The 26,434-nt window shown below is 45.0% G+C and overlaps 2 protein-coding genes across 2 annotated transcripts; both read right to left on the bottom strand.

The window, feature by feature from the left end:
* Positions 1–15,350: 15,350 nt before the first annotated feature.
* LOC136489290 (mannose-6-phosphate isomerase 2-like) lies at positions 15,351–18,655 on the bottom strand. The gene is made up of 5 exons (XM_066485974.1): positions 18,626–18,655; positions 16,936–17,011; positions 16,798–16,819; positions 15,912–16,170; positions 15,351–15,692 (listed from the first exon to the last, which is right to left on the bottom strand). Exons 1-5 carry the CDS (start codon positions 18,653–18,655, stop codon positions 15,351–15,353), a joined length of 729 nt encoding a protein of 242 aa, XP_066342071.1.
* A 2,747-nt stretch (positions 18,656–21,402) lies between these two features.
* Positions 21,403–25,780, bottom strand: LOC136485324 (mannose-6-phosphate isomerase 1-like). Its single transcript, XM_066482233.1, has 5 exons — positions 25,190–25,780; positions 24,915–25,082; positions 23,533–23,745; positions 22,574–22,840; positions 21,403–22,337 (listed from the first exon to the last, which is right to left on the bottom strand). The coding sequence occupies exons 1-5, from the start codon at positions 25,559–25,561 to the stop codon at positions 22,017–22,019; spliced, it is 1,341 nt and encodes a 446-aa protein (XP_066338330.1). The 5' UTR covers positions 25,562–25,780; the 3' UTR covers positions 21,403–22,016.
* Between the last annotated feature and the right edge of the window lie 654 nt (positions 25,781–26,434).

Below are 26,434 nucleotides of genomic sequence, written 5' to 3'. Positions count from 1 at the left end.
ACTTCATATTAGACCAGATTGTACATGTCAAAGGCACCTACCATGACCGAGAGTCTGACTTAGATAGAAATCCTCAGTACCAACACCTTCGTGAGACCGAAAGGCTAGCTCTAGGATGTTGATAACAATGTGTATGGAATTTGACATTGGTTTTACCTTGTGAATTATGTCTATTTAATGATGGATTGTATATATTCTTGTGAATTGGACTTGTAATTGTAGTTTATATAATACTCTTATGCTTGTAGTTTATATAATACTCTTGAGCGAACACGGTTCGGAACGTTGGTCGCGGGGCGTTCGACGGGATTATCTCGTTTTCCTCGCTCACGTTGGTCGCGGGGCGTTCGGCAATGCGAACGCTGGTCGCGGGGCGTTCGGCGGAATGTTGGTCGTGGGGCGTTCGGCAACACGAACGTTGGATGGAATACGCGGAAACAAACAGTGTTCTAGTCGAAATTGAATTGTAAATTTGAATTTTTTTTTGCGGGAAAATGTACTGTAGGGGCGGCTCTAGACTGAACCGCCCCTACAAATAGGTATTATAGGGGCGGCTGGTACTACAGCCGCCCCTACAAATGCATGATTTGTAGAGACGGTTTGGTAGGGGCGGCTGGCTAAACTGCCCCTACAAATGGTCTTGAGCCACCCCTACAAATGATATCTGTAGTAGTGTGGATTATATTGTATTTCTCATCTGGAGTTAATTTATTACCATACTTCTATAAGTCAAACTGCCTTTTTTTACTAACACAAAAGGTATATTTAGCTTTGAACTCAATTACAGATCCATTTGTGATCCTAGCAGCTCATCAGATTTGGAAATGAAATACAAACTTGTGGAAAAATAAACAAGACATGAAGGGATGAACTTATTCTCCATCACTTCTATACACTATGATAAGTTGATAACCCACCTAATTAACAAACTTCTGAACAAGTGTGGAACATGAGAATTTGTGTGCAGCTGGTACCTACATATATATGGCAACACCAGAAGCCAATTGCACATCAACTTAGGAAAATGTCACCTTCCTTTGCCTTTTCATTGTTAGTCATGATGCCTGTTTGCATTTCTCCTTCACCTGTCATGACGATGATGATGGTTGGACCAGGCACCGAAGACATGGTGACTGATATGCCTAGCTAGAGGTAGCTGTAAGTAGTGGTCAACTTCAAATTTGTCACTACATGGGATGTAACGACCCTACTGGAAACTCGAATTGTTCTGTGGGTGTTTAATTTTTCTGTGCGTTTTTTTCGGTACGCACAGAAAAATTACGATTTTTCTGTCGGTTTCAAAATATCCCGACAGAAAAATACGAAAACCCACAGAAAAATTATATGATTTTTCTGTGCGTGACAATACACACACGGAAAAAATCAGTACTCACAGAAAAATGCAACTTATTCTGTCGGTTCTTTAAAAACGCACAGAAAAAATATATACACGCACAGAAAAAATATTATTATTCTATCGGTTAGTTTAAAATGCACAGAAAAAACGTACACACGCACAGAAAAAACCAAAAAGTCCTAACCCTAACCCACCGCGGACTCGTCCGCTCGGCTCCTCACGCACGCACGCTCCCCTCCCTCCCCTTCTTCCCCGCCGCACCCTCCCCAGCCCCCCACACTCCCCTCCCCTCCCCTCCTCCCGCACCCGCACCCGCCCATCCTCCGCCGGATCCCGCCCCTCCCCTTCTTCCTCGGCGCGGCCGGTGCCGCCCCCTCCATCTCCCCCCTCCCCTACCTTCTTCCCGAGATCCAGCACGGTCGGCGTTCCCTGGCGCGGCCCCTCCCCTCCCGCTCCCCACCGGTGAGATCCGGCGGCCAGTGCCGCCCCCCTCCCTCTCCCCCCCTCCCCTACCTTCTTCCCCGGTGCGGCCCCTCCCATCCTGCTCCCCACCGGCGAGATCCAGCGGCCGATGCTGCCCCTCCCTCTCCCTCCCTCCCCTACCTTCTTCCCCGGCACGGCCCCTCCTCCTCCTCCTCCTCCACTTCCCCTTCCCTACCCCTGGATTTCCATGCATGAGTACCACTTGCCTCTTCCAAACCCTACCTCCCTGCCCATCGTGGATCTGGCAATGCGGGCTGCGGGGGGAGTGAGTGGTGCTCCCATCGAGGGTGCCATGGCCTGCTTGGGGAGCCTCCGTGGATCTAGGCGACATCAAGGTGTCCCCCGCTCTTTGCCCCATCTCCTCAGATCGGCTTCCCGTACAGGCGGAGAGGTCGAGCATGGCGTCAGGCGCTCGTGGTGACGAGGTGGCCTTCTCCATCCGTATTGCCATGGGCCGCTCAGCATCTTTGATAAGCTCGGCAGGCTCGCCAAGCCATGCATCCTCGCTCTCACGGTGAGTGCCCCCCTCTCCCTCCTCGCCTCACTTCTGTTTCGATTTGCTGTGCTGTGCTCTGTAGATGCTGGGCAGAGGAATTAACTCTTGGATCATATAGCCTTGAAGAATTGAACAAATTAAGTCTAGCAAATTGTCAGTAATGTAACATAGTCATGGTTATTTTTTTGTTTCTGCCCATATCTTCAGAGTTAAAGCATAATGTAACATAGTCATGGCTGTTTTTTTGTTTCTGCCCATATCTGTACTAATTCAGAGTTAAAGCATACCAAAGAGAGGTTTGCCAAGATCATAACAGGGGCAAAAGGAAAAAAATCTCTGCTGATATTTATCTATTCTACATCCATGATTGTTTAGTTGCAACTGTAATTTCTTTTTTTGTCTATATCTGGCAAAGTGGCGACATCAGAGATCTCAATTAGGAGCTTGCTTTTCAACCAATTGTCCTAGGATCGCCATCTTGTTTTTTACTTTCTACAAATTTTCTTATGTATAACAGCTAAATAAATGTTTCATGTGTGGTGCAGATTTTCTTATGTATAGTACCTTTACGTTGTGGGAGGGTTATGTGGCTGGAGGAGGCTTGTTGAATGCTGCTCCATGAGGTTGAGTTCGGTAACAGCAGGTAGCAACATTTAAGACTTCTGAAGAGTCCAAGGCTCTCTTCAGTCCTACTTTTCTTAAAAAAATATACAGCATATATATTTTTTTATTTGAAACTACATATGTTCTTACAAATCACAAGTCAAAATGTCACATTTAGAACTGTGTCGATGTCCCATCATCTACGTTTGTAATTGAGGTAATTGTTCTTTAAAATTGCTTTATTAATTATAGTAGTATGTGGAGTGAAAGGGAAATGCTGAAATTAATTGCATAAGATAGGCATAGCAACTGTCCAAACTTCCTAATCTGGAATAAGCGTTGTTGCTTTGTTGCTCGTAGAATTCTGGAAGCAAGTTCCTCCAAATGAACCTTCTATTAGTGACTACAGCCATCATACTTATAGTAATCTAATTACCACCTTCTATGTTGCAGTTTCATGCCACGCTCCTCTCCCCTTCCCTAACTATGCCTTGTGACTTTTTTGTTTTGTACTACTCTTGAGTGGCTGTGATGAATCAAGTTTCCATTAGAGAACTTCTGCACTTTAGCACCTTATGAGCTGGTACTTGGGATATTTTGTTCTGTTTGCTGCTTAACTAGGATGGCTTGTACCAGTACAAGCAACCAGTTCTGTGGCCAGTTCGATTCCCATTAGAGAGAGAGAATTAAATTAAGTTCCAGGTGAAATTAAGTTATAGTTGTCATGCTAATAATGGGTAAATCTGAGCCATTTCTCGAGTTCTTTTGCTCTTGTCATGTAAGATTACTCTGTGCACTTCATTTTTGCTCTTAGTTGATGTTCATGCTGTTTTGTCTTCTCTATTTTAAGTGCCAATATGAGATGACCCAAATGATTTAAGTGAATAGCTCTATCTTGAGTTGGTAGTTGCTATCAGACACTATCTTTGAGTTGGTAGCATCTGAATTGCCCACTGGTGTTGCAGCCAGATTACCCCAGGAGTCTTCTGCGGTAGATTACTCCATGAATTATCTTGATCTGCTGGCTTTGCAGCCGCTCCAACTCCATTTGAGTTCATTGTTGTGCCATTTTCCCATGAGCTGCCTTTCTGAATATTTTGCTCTCCAACTTAAGTATTATACAACACCTCAGAATATTATACATCATCATCTTTTTCAACAATGATTTCTAACGCCGGCTCACCCTTTGATACCTTCCGTGTGTTTTTTACCCAAGAGGTTGCAGCCAACTTGATTAGGTTGCTAGCTTATCAGAACAAGGTATGTTCCATAGCATTCCAGCACAGACTGTTAAAACATTCTTTTACTTTCCTCATTGATAAGTGTAACAACCCGGGTTTTTGGAGAAGCCAAAAATACGAACTTTTTAAAATTTTCCCTGCAATGTGTGAAGCATGTAGATGCTAGGTCAAACAAAGAACAATTTATAAATAAATTGTTGCATACATATAGTGTTGCTTGTAGGAGCTTGCTAGAGTTCCTTATTTGGTTTAGGGTTTTGAGTTGGAGAGCACAAGTCCGTAGCGAATCCTTTTGACTCCTTCTGGAATCTCTCATGAGCCCCTTGACCTAAATTCTATAATCAACCAACTATCTTTATCAACTCAATGCTCGTGAATTGCCAACCCTTGACATGGACCCCGCTACCCCTAGTTGACCTCTAGTGGACCCCACTAGGAGGTGTACAAGTTGGCGACACATGTATACAATATAGGAACCATGGAAGGAAATAGGTTGGAAATAGAAATAGAAAAGGACAAGAAATAGGAGAAAGATATAGAAAAGCCTTTCGGCCCAAGACGAAGCACCAGCCCAACCAGGCCATCCCCTCCCTCTTTATCCACTGCATGGCCTCACCCCTTCTCTTGGCCCAACCGGCGCAGCATGTCCGGCCGGCCTCCCAGCCGAAAGCCCAGCAGCCGCAGCGCAGCGCCCATGCCCTAGCAAGCAGCCGCTCCCAGCCGCCGCCACCAGACCGCATGTGGGCGCCCGACATCGCCCCGCGTTCCACGCCGCATGATGCACGTCGTGTGCCCCTTCTCTGCAAGGAAGCCGAGGATCGCCGTCCACGGTGCCTGGAGCCCTAGCCGCTCGCCCTATATAAACGCCGCAACCGGCCGCCCCTCTTCTTCCTCCAAGCCGCCGCCATCCCTCTGCACGCCCCGCGACGTCGCCCGCGCATGCTACGCTCCCCGGGCAGCCGTTCCCGGAACCGTGGCCCATAGCGCCGACTACGATCGCCACCTCAGGGAGCCACCTCGTCACCAAGCACGGACGCGTCCATGACGCTGGCGGCCATGACGACGAAGGCCACACCACTAAGCCCATGATTAGCGCCATGAGCCCCGACGCCACCAAGCCGTCGTGGCCACCGAAGACGAAGATGAAGCATGCCTTCTTCTCCATTGCTGTTCGGCACGGCACTGCGTCAACTCGACATGGCACCGAATCGCCACCGCACCACCAGCCTAACCTCACCAGCACCTCTGGTGAGCTTCCCCGGCCTCCTCCCATGTCCGCAGTGCACGGAGTCGCCATGCTCGTGCTATCACGTTCCCCACAGCAAGGGGAGACGTGAGGCCAAGCCCACGGTTCCACCACATCCCACACACGCACGCATGCACGGACACAGCCTGAGTGACGCCTTACCGAGCCCAACGCGCTTGGGAACGCCTCTGTCCCACACGTGCACTGAGTGTGTTCGCCGTGGCCGGAGTACAGCCATGGCGGAACCGTTCCACCCGCTCCTCGACGGTAGAGACACGGAGACCCTTTCTGCCAGCCTCGCCTCTTCGTTGAACGTATCCTGTGCTCGCCCCTTTGGTCAATGAGCCTCAGAAGCCATCGTCTGCGTCCGCCTCGCCAGACCACCGCACACTCCATGCCGCTGCCCTGCCGCAGCCGTTCCGGCCATCTTCGGCCACCTCGTGTCACGAGGATGCGCCGTCGAGCTTCACCGTGACCCAGCGCACCCTACCGACTCACCGGATGGGGAGGAAGCCCTCGCCTTGCCCTGCGACGCACCGCGGCCGCCGCTGTGATCCGCCACGTCGCTGTCGCCGGCCACCTGGAGCCCCAGCTGCCGTCTTCTAGCCCACCGGAGTACTCGCCACTGCCCCCACGAACTCTTAGCACCCTATGTCTGTGTCTCCGAGCCACCAAGTCGCCTAGGGGCGTCAGCTCACCGCCGGCAGGGGACTCCATCGGGAAACAGAGGAGCAAGAGGAAAGGAGGAGCAGCAGCGTGGTGCACCGGTTTCACGTGAGCCATGGACCGAGGGAGAAGGAAATGGACCTGGACCACCATGAACCAAGCCTTCGGTCCACTGGACCCTGCCTGACGGTGCACCGTGAGCCACGCTCATGGACCCGAGCCTAGTAGGAGCCCAGCGCCGCCACGCGGACCGCCTAACCAGCCGACACGTGTCCGGGCCGACCCGGCCCAAATCCGGCCCTGTCCAGGCCCGCTAAGGCCCAGTCGAGACCCAAACCGGATGACCGTTGACCGGTCAGCATTGACTGTTGACCGACCCCACATGTCAGTGATCAGTGCCGAGGGCCCACCTGTCAGCCATAGGTTAGCTCTGACGACGCCATGCTGACGTCATGCCGAAGATGAGACCGCGCCAGCGTCGGGGACTTTGGCGACCACTCCGACCACCTCCGCGACCTCACCGACCACTTCGGCAATCTCACCGACCACGTCGGCAACCTTTCCGACCACCTCGGCAATCTCTCTGACCACCTCGGCAACCTTTCCGACCACCTCGGCGACCTCTCCGACCACTTCGGCGATCCCACCGACGACGTCGGCGATCTCACCGACCACATCGGCAAGCTCTCCGACCACTTCGGTGATCACTCCGACCACCTGTCATTCACGATCTATGCCTATCTAAATCCACATATGCCATGCCCTTATGTAGGTTCCCTCGTTGCTACGAAGATGTGCTACTCCATTCATGTGGTCATGTCTTAGCTCTTATGTTGGGTTGTCGGGATTCTTGTTCTTATGTTATGTTTGTTTGCCTAAGGACCGTGCCTTCAAGCCGGTCGAGGGATCGTACCTCGTTCAACCATTTCGGTAGTGGGTTCGCCCCACCGTGGTCGTAATGGCGAGCGTAACTCGCACCCTCGCTTTTAGTTGTCTCCGACGTACTACAATTAATAGTAATCCGATTCGGCCCTAGGACTTGGCCATTGTGGACTGAACATTGGTGCGGATATCACCTGCACGCAATGAGCCCTTTGTGGCCTAACTTAGTGGATGAGTCGGGATATGATGATTGTAGAAGACGGATGTCAACTCGTGTAGGTTAAGCTCATGGCCGTGAGGTGCCTCGCCATGACCATCGGGCTCTACCTCTTTTCACCGTGTCTATCCTAGCCACCTTATATGATTGCACCACCTTGACCATAGCATTCATTCTGATCTAAGCGATGACAACCGCACCGCTGCAAACCAAACCAAGGGAATAGCATTGTGCCATTTAGTTGCACGATCGTGATGCCCTATGAGTTGGTTTGGAACGTGGGACTGTATCTCTTCTCTCCAACCTTCGTTCGTTCCATGACAAGTTGGTCGAAAGAGTACAGATTACATCCTTCTCTCTCTTTGGTTCTCAATCCTCGTCAATCCAGTAAGATGTGGATTGAGCCCCTTGCTTGTTTGGTGTTTATTGCGCTCTTGATTCCATTCCTTTGATTCTCATCGGCTTCTAGGGCGAGTGGATCAAAGGAAGGCGAATCTCGTGTTCTTCTCTTTTGGTTCTTTCGTGCTCAAACCCCCGTATGCTTGTACCTTGTATGACCATCGCATTTCTTTGATTCCCGCGGTGACAACCGCACCACTATGAATTAGAAAGATGTCTTAGTGCCAGTGCACCTAAGTCAGGTACCCTACGAGTGGTTTGCGCACTTGGTGTTTGTTGCTTCCTTCCAATGCCCCGTCGTTCGTTGTGGCGCAAGTGTTGGAAGAAGTAGACCTTGTCCCTTGTGGTTCTTGCTCTGGATGCACCGTTAGCCGCTCTATTCGATTCCGTCTTGCCCATGATGATTGGATCAAAGACCGGACTATCCCCTTTGGGTTAGCGAAGCTATGGTCTATGTCGTACCTTGGACCCGTGCGTGTCGACCTGATCGACCATCTAAAACCATCTTTCCCGAAGATGAGTCTGAGAACATGACATGGATGTGCCTAGCTAACCCCCGCATCTTTTGCCATGTTGAGCGACCCTCTTCTCGGCTCCCGACGTTATTGTGTCATGTGGATCGAGGGGAACCGTTGATGTCCAATCTCTTTGCGCTACCGCTTTCTACCATAGCGGGCGAGCCGAAGTACGTTGGAGCCAAGTCACAATAGTGTTAATCGTTCTTGTTTGCTACTCGTGTCCAATTGTGACTTGCGGGATAAGGCTATAAGAGCCGAACCCCGTCGTTCTTCCTTCTTGGGGCCCGGCTTCCAATCCCCGTCAATTCAATGACACCGGATCAAAAGATCGTGAGCCGTGGTGTTTGCTCTGGATAAGCTCTGGCTTAAACCGTTTATCATAAAGCCATACTGGCTTGGCCATGACTTAAGCTTGTGCTCAGCATACCACCACTCGTGATTCTTTGGCCTGAGGAAATCGGACAACCACCGAGAGGGCTAAGCCATGTATCTCTTATTGTCTCGCTGGTGTTATTGAATTTTCCTACGTCTCATCGTCTTTTTGAGTGTTGAGTGCTCTCTTCCCTTGCATGTCGCTTCGCGGAGTAGCTGACGATCGGACCAAGAGAACGTGGACGACGACAAGGACTGCGGAATGGAGTCAACGCAGGAGGAGGTGACCCCGCTAATGGAACACCAACGAATGGAGAATTGTACCACTACCACCTCTACATCGCAGGTGTCATGGCAGCACCCTCTTTTAGAGAATCCTATTAGACATTGCATAATATCTAGAACTGCTAGCGCTTTATAATTATTTCTTTGCTAGTACTTTGATGCATGCTACTACCTGAGCCATTATTACCCTGATGCAACCCACTCTACCACGTCACCCTGCTTTACGCATTCGCTCGCTTATATATGCTTACTTGCCTGCTTGCTTGCATATTACACCACTATACTTATTATTAACTCCACTTCGCATTATATCGGGGATGTGATGCTGGTGGTGAACCCCCTGGGAATGGATTGGCTATGGGTGCCGGACTTGGTGGTGTGTGAGCGTGCTGCGTGTGTCTTGGGTGCGTAGAGAGTGAGGGTTGTGTCGACCGAGCTAGAACAACGACGAGCCGGGGGCGAGTCTTGCCATGTGGTGCTACCTAGGCACTTGGATATGGAATACCTATGGCGGGTACATGGTAATTGGATGTGGCCTTGGGTGTGAACCTCGGAGAGGTGGAGCCCGGGGTAGAGGTGCTGTGGTGGCACGTAAAATGGAAACCCTGATGAAGACATTCTGGCTTGGTCAATCCCTAAGGACTTACTAGTACTCAGATTCACCGGGAATCCTTTACATCCCACTCGCCCTATATGGTGCGGGACGGTCGGACTACTTGGTAGAGCGATGCCACTACTGCTAGGCGAACGTGTGCATGGAGGTACGGGGCGCGCGGTTTTCCCCCACACCCTTCCGAGACTTCAGGAGGCCTTGTGGACCCGGCTCTTGACATCCGGAGGGCCCCGGCTCTGTCTACGACTCACAGTATCAGCTATCCCAGACTAGACTTGGGATGTTCCAGGGCTGAGAGGTAGGGTGGCATCGTTCTAGGCTAGCAAGCGGCCGGAATCTGCCTAGACGGGGCACCGTCGAGGATGGCTATCTTGTGGGTATGAGAAACCTCTGCAGAGTGTATGGTTGATCAATCGATACATATGCTGACGTGTCGGCTATGGACCTTTCGGGTTTCGCTTAAACTAGATAGTGAGATGAGTCCCTCTTTCCTCCCTCTAGGGTTGGGTATTTTCCGGTCGTGAGCCTTGGGGGCTGCGGGCCGTTGAGACAAGGCTGAGAGGGAGTTGGCCTGTCGACCTGAGTGTGTGAGATGAGATATGGTGTGGTGGTGTGGAGATGGTTTGGGATGGATGGTTGGTGGATGGATATGGATGGTGTGGTGGTGAATGTGTTAAAAATTGGATATTATTATTATATTACTAATGTTATTTACTTCTCATGCGCTAAGGATGCAAACCACAGCCAAATATTAGGATCGCCAGATCCCTTGTTTATCTTTTCCACTAAAGCTCATCGGTGCTGACCATGGCCTGCACACATCTGGCGGTGTGCAGATTTCCTGCTTCTCAGAGATGCTGACTTTAGAAGGATTAGGAGGTCTCGTGCCTACGCTCAAGTTTGGTTCGGAGATGGAATCTATGCTGCACTACGCCAACTCTGATGATGCCCGTGAAGGAGGAGCCTTCACTCGATAGTCTTCCGTTAGATTAACTCTGTAATAGGTGTGTTCCCCAGTGATGTAATATCTTGTATTCTTGTAATCTTACGATGTATGACTGTGACATCGACTGAAATATGATAATATGATGGAATCAGTTCTTGGTTTTATCATATTAAAAATTCATTCTATGGATTTTCCCTTCAAGGAAAATTGAGGATGTTTCAATAAGCACCTGGTGTCGGAATTTGATGTTAAACTCTTGTTGAACTACAAAATCAATCTTCTGTACATTCTTTTACAAAATGTAGCAATCACCTGAACTAGTTGGGTGTCATGGATTGTCTTATGTTGGTTTTGGCACTTATATCTAGCATGATGCTTTTGATAGCTTTCGGAGTGAAACTCAATCAGCTGTAACTGAAAATCGTAACTTTTGATCATTTAACTTCTTGTGTGGTGCTGTACATTCTTCTGTCAATTAATAAAATGGATTGTAGTTTCAAAAAAATGATTGTACCAAAATGAATTAGAACAAAGGTTCATAGTCCACCTGAACTTTTCTAATTTTTTCTGTATTGCACGCTGGAAACATTTTAACTGGAACGAATTGGTTCCAGTTTGCTGTTGGTGCAAGAAAGAGAGAGGGAGAGGTTTCTGTTTTGTCTCTACTCGCTCCCTGTCTGATGCCTGCATTGCACACATTTTCCCTTGCACATGTAGCAAAATCTCATGAGTTTCAGTATCTACCCACCCACCTTTCCTCTCTTCTCACGATTTCTAGTGGCTGTGGATAGTCGGTGAATTATTTTTTCTTTTTATTTCGGTTCACTGTTTCAGAGCACTTTTTTCAGAACCGTATCTAATATCATGTGCTTTGAAATTATTCATCAAATCTCTTGTGTAGCAGTAATATATTAAGTGGCTTATTCATTCTTTGATTGTATGTCATGTAGATCAGTTCAGTCTTGTTATTCTTTATTCAGGTTTCATTTTTTGGAATTGCTATGTGTATGGATAACAGAATTGGTTCTAGTGTGCTGTTGTAATGATATTATCATTGGATCAGTTTGTCTTATTCCTGATAGCTTGCAGGACTTCTTCGTTAGAAACATAGCTGGTATATGATAATGTGGCGATTTTTGGTGCAGTGGTGGTGGGTCTACTTATAGGTCTACTGTGGTTTCTTTTGTGCATGATAGTTTTGTTTTGCAAAAGGTACGCTATACTTTTCGTGTGACAGGCTGTTATCTATCTGTAAGAGGAAAATGTATGATGCAATACTCTGTGTGCTCTGTAATGTGTCAGGTCTATAATACTGTAGTAGCCTTATCTCAATGCTGCTAGACTCCATGTTGTTTACTCTTCTGTTACTTGATTCATTCACTTGCTTACCACATCCACTCAGTGAATTCTATCTATTTTCTCAGTTTTCATTTTCTTGAGGTTTACCTTGTAAAAAAATTATGTTCAGTCTGCAAGAATGCAGTGACGACCTGCAATCTGTGTTTGTGTTTTGCCTATACTTATCTCTTACTGCAATTTCCTATGCTTGTGCTCTCTTGGCTTAAACCTTTTTTTAGTTCAAAATAAACTCAATTTGGTTGCACTGCAGATAAATGCCGATGGCGTGAAGAGGAACTTTTATCCTGGCGATAAGCTACCCCTGTGGCACGACGAGCTGGAGCCCCATAACTCTTTGCTTGATATTCTTGCTGCTGGGAACCCTAATCCCATGGTGCAGTGAATTTGCCCTCCACTTCCTTTGTGAACTTTTCACTGGTTGAACAAGAAAAAATAGTTTGGTTTCTTTTTCGATATCCATATTTGTGAATTTATTGTAGTATTCATGTTGAACATGTAGATGACTGTATGGAAAATATATATTTTAATATGTTGTTGCTACTGTTTTAAAATAATTTTTTTTGTGTGTTTAACTCTTTTTTCCTGTGAGGCTGGCTACACAGAAATATTTTTTTTAATCTGGGCGAAATGAATTTTTCTGTGAGTTCACCTAGACCGACAGAAAAAAACATGTGTTTTTCTGTGCGTTTATTTCTTTTTTCTGTGTGGATTAACACACAGAAAAATTAGTTTTAATCTGGGCGAACATAATTTTTCTGTGCGTGTGAGACCCATAGAAAAATTGTTTCTGACGGTGAACCCACAGAAAAATTGGATTTTTCTGTCATTATATTTCTGTGGGTATTTTTCTGAGGGTACACCGTCAGAAAAATATTTTTCTGACGGTATTCGCATTTTTCTGTGTGTTTTCGCACACACAGAAAAAAGAGAGATTCCAGTAGTGCGAGTCACATATGGCTATATAGGCATTCCTTGCAGGATTTCCGGAAAGACCTGCATGTACAAATCAAAACCTTATTACTCTAGATATGTGGCATGATGTTTCAGGAAGATATGTAAATTACATGTGAAAAGGAACATCATTCATTAGACTATCTTAACTAGATTGATTGTAATCAAACTCCACATGTTTTGAGCAGTCACATTCATCCTAAAATGACCAGTAATAGGGGACTATATAAGCTGGTAGTGATAATAAATGGAGAATGGAAACAAATGGAGGGAGTAAAACAATTGACCTGATTATATGTCAACATCGAGCAAAGAGTTTGCACGTCTCTTTATTTCGGAGTACGACATTGTCGCCGATCCCAAATATCTGGACTGGTCGGAGCATCCTATCACATTCAGTAGGGCCGACCAGTGGGCGGATATCCCATACCCTGGGCGTTTCTCACTCGTGCTGGATCCAACCATCCGTAACGTGCGGTTCAAGAAGGTTCTCATCGACGGTGGGAGTGCCCTCAATATCCTCTTCGCCGGAGCCTTAACTGAGTTAGGCCTCACAAAGGACGATCTCGTCCCTGTTGATTCTCCATTTTGGGTATTGTACCTGGCAGAGCGTCCCAACCTTTGGGGCAGATCACCTTGCTAGTCCAGTTTGGCACCATCGACCACTTCCGTACTGAGTACGTGAACTTCTTCGTGGCAGACTTCGACACCGCCTACCACGCCATCCTTGGACGACCAGCTCTCGCCAAGTTCATGGACGTGCCCCATTATGTCTACATGGTGTTGAAGATCCCGACAGAGCAAGGCGTTCTCACCCTGCGCGCCAATGTCTCCACCGCCTACGACTGCGAACGAGAAGAAATCGCCATCGCCGAAGCAATGGACCTCTCAGCCATAATGGAGGTTTGCATCGCTAACTCCAAGAAGACCCCAGCGGAGGAGCAGGTGATCCCGACTCAGGAGCCACCTCGGTCTGTGACTAAGTCCAAAGACACAAAGGAGGTTGAGCTCGTGATCGGTGACAGAAGCAGGACGGACCGGATCGGTGATGAGTGGGATTAATTATTTGTGATGAGTGGGATTAATTAATCGCATAATTAATTCATTCATTTTACTACTACTACTTATATATGCCATTAATTATTGGCATACTGACCACACCCGTGAGCAGACCTATCGGACTCGCCAAACAAACCAACAAATTCAACAGTCGGCATCAGCCATGCCATCCAAAGTCCAAGTCAACGTCATCACACATTGGAGAAAAGGCAATAGAATTTTCTTGGCCACTAACAGCGGTACGTTGCAGGCACGAATTTGTTTTATATATAGCTACCAATCTCAATGTTCACAGAATGTGCTTCTACTGATCAGATGCATACAGATGTTGCATCATTTTCTTCCATGCAAATTTTGCATGTGCAATAATAATTTCAGCAACTTGTTCATCAAATACATGCCTTTTTCGTCACTTATCTTTTGATCAAGACATTTACAAAGCAACAAAAATATGTTTTTAGGTATAGCACACTTTTCTAGAACAGAGCGTGAGCAGATAATCTCAATCAATTTTTTCTTTTCAAGTCATTCAAGTTCACAATAGTCATGCAATTTTTGCTTGGTCAAGGATCAATGGATTGGACTTTGCAACGAGTCAACTTCTTCTTTTCACGAACACAAATTTAGCTTTGAACTCAAATACAGAGTTCATTTAATTTACAAAGGTAAAGTACAGTTTTTTAACTGAACACTCCATTGATTGTTGTTATTGATCATGTTCAAGCATAGAGAGAAAGGTTACATTACAGACATGAATAGTGATAACATCATGAACTTGTTCAACAATGGCTATCAAATCTTTCATTTTCTTCTTACTGAAGTTTCCAAAAAAAAATCCCTACTTTCTTTTTATTTTTCTTTGAAATTCCTTACTTTCTTCTCAGTTTCCTTCAACATCTCAAATTTCTATCTCAACAATGTTGTCACATCTCAAATTTCTATCTGAACAGTGTTGCCCCTAACTGTGGTCTATATAAAGTTGGAACACTAGTAGTCTCAACTGTAAACTCATCTATATAGCTATCAATCTCAATGTTCACGGAAGTATTTCTTCTGATTAGATGCATACAAATGTTGTTTCATGTTCATCCATGCAGTGCTAATCAAATGCATACTAATGGCATGATGAGGAATAACTTGCTCAAAATAGTTCGTCAAATGCATGCCTAGTTTCTTCACATATTATTTCAGGCACGAAGCAACAGAAACTTGTTTCAGGATACTTCACACGTTTCTGCCCTTGAGCTTGAAACATATAGTCTCAATGGCTCCTTTTCTCAATCATTCGAGGTTGTGATTGTTCATGCAATTGAGGCTTCAATGGGGTCCATGGTATTTGACGTCTGGAATTAATTCATTTCCACAATTCTATAAGTCATCCTCCATTTTTTCATGAACACAAAAGGTATATTCAACTTTGAACTCAATTACAGATCCATTTGTGATCCAACAGGTCACTGGATATTTGAAAATGTAATACAACATTTTTGGAAAAATAAACAGGATATAAAGTGATGAACTTATTCTCCATCTTTCCTATACACTATGATAACCCACCTAATTAACTAACTTTTGAACTAGTATTTATCAAACATGAAAATTTCTTGTGTAGCTGGTACCTAACCTACAGATGCCAACCCTAGAAACCAGTTCTCCATCAACTCAGGAAACTGCTGTTTACCCCAGCCCTGTACAGTTGCATGGACCTGGGGGACGAAGTGTAGAGCTTGACCTTGGTGTGAGCCAGCACAAAGAAAACGTCACCTTCCTTTGCCTTTGCGCTGTCAGTCATGAAGCCTGCCTGGATTTCTCCTTCTCCTGTCATGACGATGAATATGGATGGACCAGGCACCGGAGACATGGTGACTGATTTGCCAGGAGGTAGCAAGTAGCGGTCAACTTCAAATTCGTCAGTTGATGGGGCGTAACGAGTCACATAAGGCTGTACAGGCATTCCTTGCTTAATTTCCCGGAAGGCCCGCATGTAGAAAATCAAAACCTTATGACCTCTGTGGCAACATGTTTCAGGGAAGATATGTAAGTTACATGCGAAAGCAACATCATTCATTAGACTATCTTAACTAAGACTGATTGTAATCAAACACCACATGTTTTGAGCAATCGCATTTCCTCATCAAATGATCAATAATGGGGGATTATGAGCTGGTAGTGATAATAAATGGAGAATGTAACAAATGGAAGGAGTAAAACAACTGACCTGATTATAAGTCAACATCAAGCAGAGAGTTTGCGTATCTCTGTATTTCGGAGTTAGACCTGCACGGTTGTCTAAAGTGGCCATACATTCGATGCACTCCCCTGGGAGATATGCATGAGGTTCGTTGGCACTAACATAAAGTGCTTCACCAGGACTGAGCTTAACAAAATTTAAGAAGAACGCTGCCAGAACACCAACATCTCCTGGGTACTGCTTCTCCAATGACAAAACAAGTTGCTCCTTCTTTGCTAAACTTAGCCTGAATACATGGAAGCATCATCGGGATGAATTAGACAGTAGTATTAGATTAGCCAGAACAAATTTCATGAATTATTTCTTCAAACATTATATTTCTCTCCACTTTATATAAATCATGCCCTCACCCTGCATTAGAGATGAGCAGTGCCACAAACTACAAATGGAAGTAGCAGAACAAATGATGTAATTAACCCCTGGGAAAGATGATAAAGACAACATAGCACAAAGGACTATTCAATGGAATGTGGCGTAGAAAAATCGATGATAATTACACCAGACTAGCAACCATTTTTCAAGAGCACCGCTGGATGTGATTTGGACAGGACGTGTGTACAAGGGCCCGTCAGCTAAGGTACCATTGGCCACAGGGTATATCCAGAACACTAGAACAGCTTTAGTGGATAGCATAACTTGTCGGGGAACTAAAGGCCACATCGTCAGAAGTTGAGAACCTCACGAAAGACGTGCAATTAACTAGCATGTGCATGCTACTTGTTTATAAACTAGTACCAGGGCGCGCGCCTTCGCGCGCCCGTGCAGCAGTATCAGGGAGCGACTACATATCTTCCGGATGATTTTATTTCAGTCTATCAATCAGATTTATCTTCAATCATTACATGACGCCTACTTTCCTGAAAGCAGAGCAAAATCTGGTAGATAAAGGAAGGCAATTACACCCAGATTTTACAGAAAAATAAAACAATAAAAAGCGAATGAAATTACAACAATTGACAGCCAGATCTAATCAAATATGCGACCTCCTCACGTGTAGCAACAATTCCACCATCAGCTTTACATATGCGGCAGAGAGAAAATCTTGCAAAAAATAAGTAAATACTCATCTGAATAAAAGAGATACAAATGAAATGAAAGATAGAATAATCAACATTAATGGAAAATACATTGTTATGGTCACGCTGATGTTCAAGTTCACGTGATGAGCTCCATCTAAATTTGATATTTTAAAAATCATACAGTTACAACTTGCAAAAGCTACCATACTGACAAAACTTAGATGTCAATTACTAAAATTATTTACATATGTACACAAAGAATTAGAGATCAAAAGTACTGAAAAACTAACATGCCGAGATAGCTCCTTCCATTTTTTTTGAACCTACTCACTTGAATACTTGTTCTCGCTGCTAATCAAGAAAACCGGCTTGATGCACTGCTGACAGACAGAGAATAGTGAAACTGAGTATAGGCAATTTAATAGTAATAAAGCAGAATCTCTATTGACACAAAACTATTGAAACACTGACACTCAAAAAAACATAATAGAGTATTCACTATTGCATGAAAGTGATCTTCACAATTTTAAGCATCCTGATGCACCATCCCAACTGCATCACAGTACTCTGAATATTTTACTTCTATTTAGTTACTGAACAGAGTTTTTGAAAGCTGAACCAAACTGTAAGTACAAAACACAAAAAAAAACTGCTAGGCAGAGGTTCAAACCTCTTAGCTGCAGTTAGTCACGGCAAAGGGAAAAGAAACCGGTTGCAACCAAATCAAAGGATTTGACTAATATTGCTGTTCTTCTTACCTAAAAGACGGGAAGCAGCTAACATGCCCATGAAACCGCTACACCCCACCATAAAAAAAAGAATGAACTCAAAACTTATTAACTGAAACTAATAGCAGCATTTACCTTGCCTGAACTAATAGGAACATTAACGGTAGCATGCAAGGGATATCAAATGTTTCTCTATAGAGTCAATCTTACAAAAAAAAAAGAATCAGTGTACAACTCTAAGTAGGAATCAACTCTAAGTTGTCGTTATCCTCGTGACCTGCTTCTTTGTTGTGTTGGTTCCCCTCATCACCTGTTTTTTTATTGTGTTGGTTCCCACTCATGTGTGTGTACAAATATCTGTCTTAGTACACAAAGAAGCTACACTGTAGAAAGAACAGAAAATTTTGTTCAAAATCAGGAATGCAGACTGCCATGCTAGCACCCATACCAAAAAACTAACTAATAAGGTAAGGGTAGACTACCAAAGTGTAGGACAGATCTATTGGCAATTCACTAACAAATTGAATAAACTATGTGAACCAAGGCAAACTGATCTTGCCAATTTTGATCTGGCAACACAGCAACCTATGGGACCACTGAGTGCTTTGCCAAATCGAAATTGGCCAAATGAATGAATAGCGGATTGCCAAACCGAAGATCTGACAATTATTATGTGTCCAAATAGTTTGCCTCTGCATGCTTACTAATAATATTAACCTATGGATGCATTGTGAATGGACCTTGACGTTTCACATAATATTCACTAAAGTAAGGAGAAAAGACTTTTTAATCACATCCACAAGAAATGACCCTGACTTACAGCAGATAAGATGCAGTTACATGGCTGAGAGCATAAAAGGACTTCAATATTATGAGGAGCATGTAAAGTGTATCCCTTTCCTGCAATCAAATTTAGACATGAGGAAACACGTACCTGCATTAGTGCAGAAACAAAAGGAACCATGTTGCCTTATCTGCATAACAAATTTTAGTTAACTAACATCAATAGCTTGTTCACCTTGGTCAACCCAAAAGCACAACTTGTAGAAAAGTAAGGTAAGAACTGGTAACCTCAATTCATTGCAAACTATAAATGGATTACCTTTAGCCCCAAAATTTTGGCTGTGGGTCAATTTGTACAGAGGAACCTAGCTTCTTTTAAGTCTGTACCTTGTTTAATAGGCGTAGTAGTCTTGTTATATTAAAAAAAATAAATTGAAACTCTCGACTATCAATCATATGCCAAATTAAAAAAACATAAATGTAATACCATTGATCAAAAGCGTATGGAAGTCATAGAGCATACCAGAGCACCATATCTTAGCCAAACGAAAAATAATTTATCCCAACTACATAAAACCTGCAAAGAAAGTAATAATTAAGCATTGTAGGTTGCGCATATGAATGGATCTATAAAATTCTTTACCACTCCATCTTACGACCAAACCTAAAAGAGGGCAAGAGCAAAACAATGCTAAATTTACCAGGGAACTCCCTCTTAGTAACCCTAGAACAAACATGTCTACGTCATATCTAAAGCTGGGCTCAAATCCTAACATTAGAAGCGGCAAGAGCACATCTAAAGCTGAGCCCAAATCCTAACCCTAGAAGAGGTAAGAAAGCACAGTTTCTAAACATCAGGGAACTCCTCTTGGTAACCCTAGAACGAACATATCATACCTAAAATTGGCTCAAAAATCCTAACCCTACAAGAGGCATGAATCAAAGAGTAGAGAATCGCAAATATCGAACTGTAGGGAAGGGGGCAGAAGAGAAAAGAGTGCACGGTGGGGTTAGGGTTAGGCATGGTACCTAAGTTTTCACCGGCCGAAGGAGCACATGCGCAGCGGGACGAAGCATCAGGAGGCCGCACGGAGGATGAGGAAGAGGAAGGGAGCCGCCGGGCTCGACCCGCTACCACGACGCTTCAAGCGGCGCCGCTCGAAGCAGCGCCATCTCCTCATGCTCGCCACCATCTAGGGAGGTAAGGGGAGAGAGGAGGATGAGATGGCGGAGGAGGCGGGCGGCAGCGCAGACGGCGGAGGAGGAGGGCGGGAGCGGCGCGCTCTCCCCACGCCGCCGCCCCTGTGGGCGTCGGGAGACGGGAAAGAGAGCGAGAGGGAGGTTTTTTTTCGGGATGGATGGATCGGGACGGCCCGAGAAGTTTCTGGGTAAGAGAAGAGAAGGGAAGCTGAGTATATATTTAGTTTTTACAGATTCTAATGAGAAGCAAGAGCAAGTCGATTCTGGTAGAAGAGAACAGGTAGAAGCTAAGCAGTAAAATCAGAAGCTGATCTCGGTCGAATCAGATGAAAACAACCTTAGCCGTCGGTGGCTGCGATCCAACGATGGTGAAGAATTCAGGTGACGTGGACAGGGCTCCTGTCCGAGGAGCATGTCCGGAGAATTTAGGTGACGTGGACAGGGCTCCTGTCCGAGGAGCATGTCCGGCTTGTGTAGGTATAAACCTCTGCTGACACTAGCTCAGAACAAGAATAAAAATGTTCAGAGGATCCAATCGTTCGTTCAGCAGTTAATCTGAGTATCTATGCCATTAATTACTGGTATATTCCTATATAACTACCAAATGCTATTATTGTGATGATTCGGATTAATTAATTGCATAACTAATTCATTCATTTTACTACTACTGCTACTTATATATGCCATTAATTATTGGCATACTGAAACTGACCACACCCATGAGCAGACCCATCGGACTCACCAAACAAACCAACAAATTCAACGGCATTAGCCAATGCCGTCCAAAGTCAAGTCAACGTCACCACACATTGGAGAAAATGCAATAGAATTTTCTTGGCCATTAACAGAGGTACGTTGGGTGTGCGAATTTGTTTTATATATAGCTACCAATAACGTTCATAAAATGTGCTTCTGCTGATCAGATGCATACAGATGTTGCATCATTTTCTTCCATTCAAATTTTACATGTGGAATAATAATTTCAGCAATTTGTTCTTCAAATACATGCCTTTTTCTTCACGTATCTTTTGATCAAGACATTTACAAGGCAACAGAAATATGTTTTTAGGTACAGGTGTACAGCACACTTTTATAGAACAGAGGGTGAAACAGAGAATCTCAATCTTTTTTTTTCTTTTTAACTTATTCAATTTCGCAATGAGTCATGCAATTGATGCTTCATAAGATCAGAGAATCGGACTTCGCAACAAGTCAATTTCACTCAAGTACCACTCATTTAATTTGTAAAGGTAAAATACAGTTTTTACTGAACACCCCATTAATTGTTGTCATTGATCAAGTTCAAGCTCAAGCTCAGAGAGAAAGGTTACATTACAAGAACACCGGCAATTTGAAAATAAGCAAAACTATGACTCAAGCAGACACGAATAGTGATAACATCACGAACTTGCTCAACAATGACCGCCAAAGCCTTAGCAACAAAAACCCTTTACTTTAAGGCACAGCTTCCTCAGAAACTCTACTTTCTTTTTAGTTTTCTTTGGAATTACCTACTTTCTTCTCAGTTTCCTTCAACATCTCAAATTTCTATCTGAACAATGTTGTCACTAACTGTTTCTCAGCCTGCAACATCTCAAATTTCTATCTGAACAATTTTGTCCCTAAAGTTGGAACACTATAAAGTTGGAACACTACAGGCCTCAATTGTAAACTCTTCTATATAGCTATCAATCTCAATGTTCACAGAATGTATTTCTTCTAATCAGATGCATACAAATGTTGTTTCATGTTCATCCATTCAGTGCTTATCAGATGCATACAAATGATGTTTCATGCTCATCTTTGTAGACTAGGCATGCTGAGGAATAACTTACTCAACAATTAGTTTATCAAATGCATACCAAGTTTCTTCACCTATTTCAGGTACGAAGCAACAGGAATTTGTTTCAGGATACATCACACCTTTCTAGCCTTGAGCTTCAAACAGAGTCTCAATGGGTCTTTTTCTCAATCATTCAAGGCCGTGACTGCTCATGCAATTGAGGCTTTAATGGGGTCCATGGTATTTGCCATCTAGAATTAATTCATTTCTACACTTCTATAAGCCAACCTACATTTTTTTCACGGACACAAAAGGTATATTCAACTTTGAACTCAATTACATATCCATTTGTGATCCCAGCAGGTCACTGGATATTTGAAAATGTAATACAACATTTTAGAAAAATAAAGAGGATATGAAGTGAAGTTATTCTCCATCTTTCCTATACACTATGATAACCCACCTAATTAATTAACTTTTGAACAAGTGTAGAACATGAAAATTTCTTGAGTAGCTGGTACCTAACCTACAGATGCCAACCCTAGAAACCAGTTATCCATCAACTCAGGAAACTGCTGTTTACCCCAGCCCTGTACAGCTGCATGGACCTGGGGGACGAAGTGTAGAGCTTGACCTTGGTGTGAGCCGGCACAAAGAAAACGTCACCTTCCTTTGCCTTCGCGCTGTCAGTCATGAAGCCTGCCTGGATTTCTCCTTCTCCTGCCATGACGATGAATATGGATGGACCAGGCACCGGAGACATGGTGACTGATTTGCCAGGAGGTAGCAAGTAGCGGTCAACTTCAAATTCGTCAGTTGATGGGGTGTAACGAGTCACATAAGGCTGTACAGGCATTCCTTGCAAAATTTCTGGGAAGGCCTGCATGTAGAAAATCAAAACCTTATTACCTCTGCAGCAACATGTTTCAGGGAAGATATGTAAGTTACATGCGAAAGGAACATCATTCATTAGACTATCTTAACTAAGACTGATTGTAATCAAACTCCCCATGTTTTGAGCAATCACATTTCATCATCAACAATAATGGGGGATTATAAGCTGGTAGTGATAACAAATGGAGAATGTAAATAAATGGAGGGAGTAAAACAACTGACCTGATTATAAGTCAACATCGAGCAGAGAGTTTGCACATCTCTGTATTTCGGAGTTAGACCTGCACGGACAACGTTGTCTGAGGTGGCCATACATTCGATGCACTCCCCTGAGAGATACGCATGAGGTTCGTTGGCACTAACATAAAATGCTTCACCAGGATTTAGCTTAACAAAATTTAGGAAGAACGCTGCCAGCACACCAACATCTCCTGGGTACTGCTTCTCCAATGACAAAACAAGTTGCTCCTTCTGTGTTAAACTTCTAGCCTGAATACATGGAAGCATCATCAGGATGAATTAGACAGTATTAGATTAGCCATAACAAATTTCATGAATTATTTCTTCAAACAAACATTATATTTCTCTCCACTTTATATAAGTCATGCCCTCACCCTGCCTAACAGATGAGCAGTGCCATAAACAACAAGATGGAAGTAGCAGAACAGACGATGTAATTGACCCCTGGTAAAGAGGATGAAGATAACATAGCAGAAAGGACTATTCTACCTCCACAGGCTTCTAATTTCTGTAGTTATTTCATGCATGTAATGGAAAAAATTCATAAGAGATATCTAGAAGATGTCCTCAAAAGCAAGCAAGGATGGATGAAAAGGTTAATAATATTCCACAATTTGTATTGATTCCATGTTTTTCAAGAATACTTGGGACTTCCATTAGTTTTATGTTCAGAACTACAAGCAACAAATTGTTTCATTCGCACCACTAAATGACTATATATTCAGTAAGCATAAATATTACTTTGTTGGCTACGTTCAACCATATTTGCTTATATAGCTAAAAAAAATCTTTCAACCCCCTAAGAATGTAAAAAAGTTATAAACTGGATCAAAGTAGAGCACCACATCAGGAAAATCACTGCCATCAATCTCTGGGATTACACAAGTAACTCAGATGACATAATACGGATACAGCAAGAATTGTTCAGAAAAGATCTTTACCTTGCTCTCACTGTTCAAGCGAGTCCTAAGGTTTGCGATTGCTTCAGAAACTGCTTCGTCACTCGCTGTCATTAACTTGGTGAAAGCTGATTTCAGATACGACCTCACACCGATCCCCCCATCTTGATCTTTGACACCCAAAAGCTTCCGAGATTCTTCTTTGCCAACTAATTCCTGAACCTCGGGTACAGTCCTCAATACTTCCTTGAGCTCCTGGACATCAGTATAAATAACAACAACAACAAGTCAGTAACTAATATGCATAGCTCACACTGATGATCTGCTGAAAATTTGAATGTCTTGAACACTTCGTATTCCCTTCTGGATGGAATGCAATGGATTCAAACAACAGAATTCACAGCTATCAAAAAGAGACATAATATGACGATCATGTAAACCGAATATCTCCCAGAATATAGTATGCAGTAACCACTTCACTGTCCCTTACTGCCTAACCTATTATTAGTCGGAAAAAAAAGGAACATCTTCAAAATATCTCAAGGATCAATCTGAACTTGGTGATCTAATTTGTTCATTATGGAATGTGTCATAGAAAAGTCAGTGATAATGACACCACACTATGCTCTTTTGCCATCCTGCAAACGCCTCCCACCCACCAAACTAGCAAGCACTTTTCATGAGCACTGCTGGATGTGATGTGGACAGGAGCTGCGTATCACGACCCACCAGCTAAGATACCATTGGCCACGGGGTATGACATGTGTATCTAGAACAGCTTTAGTGGACAGTATGACTTGTCGTGGAACTAAGGCCACACAGTCAGAAGCTCAAAACCTCACGAAAGGCGTGCGATTAACCAGCATGTGCATACTAACTTGTTTATAAACCTCTACTGACCGACTGACATTAACTCAGAACAAGAATAAAAATGTTCAGAGGATCCAATCGATTGTTCTATGCCATTAATTACTGGTATATCTTACTACCAAATTCAATTGCCTGTCAAGAATGCGATTAATTATTCACATAATTGATTAATTCATTTACTACTTATGAATGCGATTAAGTATTGGCATAATGACCAAACCCATGAGCAGCTAGCAGCAGCCGAGGAGATCCCACCCCACCTGACCGTCAGTCAACTCCACCCACCTAACTATCCGGAATCATCGGCGGGATCCTGCTGCCACGTTCGATTAAAGAACGCAACTAAGCCAAACGAACCAACCAATTTAGCAGCCGGTGGCATCAGCTGATGCCATCCAAAGCTCCAAGTCAACGTCACCGCGGATTGGTTGGGAACCAAAAAAAATGAAATTTTCTGGGCCGTTAACCAGCGGCACGTCGCGCGCAGGAAAATGCGGGGGGCACAACGGCCGTCGTCGTCTTCGTCGTGGCGACCGTACGTGGGTACAACGTACCTGTGTGGCGGCGAAGCCGCAGAGCGCGTGGAACTCGGTGACGGCGACGGCCATCTCGGGCTTGTGGTTGGCATCGCGGTACGTGGCCGGGCGCAGCGCGTGCAGCGCCGCGGCGAGCTCCCGGTCCGGGTGCGCCTGGATCGACAGCGCCTTCGCCACCGACAGCACCTGCGAAGGAGACGGAGCGGTCAGCGCGCGGACAGGGGGAAAAGAAGTTCTTTTTTTTGAAGGGACACGGGAGAAGGAAGGGGAATTGCGGAGGCGACGTCACGGACCTTGAAGAGGAAGGGGAGGTCGCCGCCCCATCGCGCGGCGACGTCGCGGCCGAGCGCGTCGGGGTTACGCGCGACCCAGTCGCGGAGCGAGACGTCGGGCGCGAGCGAGGATGGCGCGGCCGGGTGCGTGCCCATCCAGAGCTCGGCGCAGGGCCGTCCTCCATCCCCGCCGCCCTCGCCGGCGAGGCGCGCGACGAGGGAGTCGGCGCCGCGGCGGCCCCACTCGTAGTGCTGCACGGCGCAGCGCAGCGGGAGGAGCCCTGGGACGGCCTGGTGGTGGTCATCGGCGGCGGCGTCGGTGGGCGCGACGCGGAGGCCCAGCCGCTCCAGCAGCGCGGTCGCGGGGGCGAGCGGGGCCGTGGACGACGCCATTCCGTTCTTCCGCGCGGACGGAGGGCCCGAGGGGAGGGAGGGGTGGGGCGAGGAGAGAGTCTAAGGGATGGCGGCGGGCGGCGGTTGTATGTGCGATGTACCAGTCTACCAGAGGAGGGAATGTGGAGTGGGTTGGGAGCGGTTGGGTTTTATGGCGGGTGGGGGAGGAGGAGGAGGAGGTGGTGGTGGTGGCGACGGCGAACGGCGAGAGAGCGAGCAGAGGAGGGGAGGCAGACAAACAGGGGAGGGGAGGAGGTTGGGTCACCGGCTCGCTTATCGCGCGGAAGAGCGGTCGGTTAGCCGGTTACGCGTAGCGCGGTTGTGGACCCGGGTCGTTTCCCTTTTTTCCTCGTTGCCCTTTTTCCCGTGTAGAGATAGACAGGAGCAGTAACTACTGGTTCTGTATTTTTCTTTTTTTTGGTAATCATCAGACGGCTACAATGTATAACTAGTGACAAAGATGTACGGTACGTGTATACGTACACAGCCCATCATAGTCGTTCGAGTCAAGTCGCCGGTGCTGTCCAATCCACCAATTTTTCTTTTTTTTTAAGTGTGGGCAACCGGTGCTTTTATTAATAGGGAAACTCAGGGTTCATATATATTCAATTCACAAGCTAGAGAATTTTTGACAAAATTACACGCATGACTAGGATCCAATTGCTAAAATACATTGCTTTTAGCTTTTTCGTGCAGGGAATATCCATTTCGCTTTTGGGACCGTTCTATGTACATCATATAAATTTTGTGCATTTAAGAGGAGGAGTAGAATAATACAACATCGGTCCCAATGCTTAGAAAAATTAGCCATGGGATTCGTGGTTTTAGTATATTGATTGATGAATTTATATCTGAAAGTGCTTCTTCTTTTTT

The sequence above is a fragment of the Miscanthus floridulus genome, chromosome 10 (assembly GCF_019320115.1).
Source record: "Miscanthus floridulus cultivar M001 chromosome 10, ASM1932011v1, whole genome shotgun sequence".
NCBI lineage: Eukaryota > Viridiplantae > Streptophyta > Magnoliopsida > Poales > Poaceae > Miscanthus > Miscanthus floridulus.
The sequence above is the reverse complement of the archived record's forward strand: the minus strand, read 5'-3'. Positions and strand labels throughout refer to the sequence as shown.

Coding starts and splice junctions, on each gene's coding strand:
- LOC136489290 (XM_066485974.1), bottom strand. CDS start 18,655: ATGGTTCCTTTTGTTTCTGCACTAATGCAG. Junction 16,171..16,797: donor TTTGCTCTGCTTTCAGGAAA/GTAGGCGTCATG, acceptor CCATGTATTCAG/GCTAAGTTTAGCAAAGAAGG. Junction 15,693..15,911: donor TGATGTTGACTTATAATCAG/GTCAGTTGTTTT, acceptor AGAGGTCATAAG/GTTTTGATTTTCTACATGCG.
- LOC136485324 (XM_066482233.1), bottom strand. CDS start 25,561: ATGGCGTCGTCCACGGCCCCGCTCGCCCCCGCGACCGCGCTGCTGGAG. Junction 23,746..24,914: donor GCGGCTTCGCCGCCACACAG/GTACGTTGTACC, acceptor ACTGATGTCCAG/GAGCTCAAGGAAGTATTGAG. Junction 22,338..22,573: donor CGATGTTGACTTATAATCAG/GTCAGTTGTTTT, acceptor TTCTACATGCAG/GCCTTCCCAGAAATTTTGCA.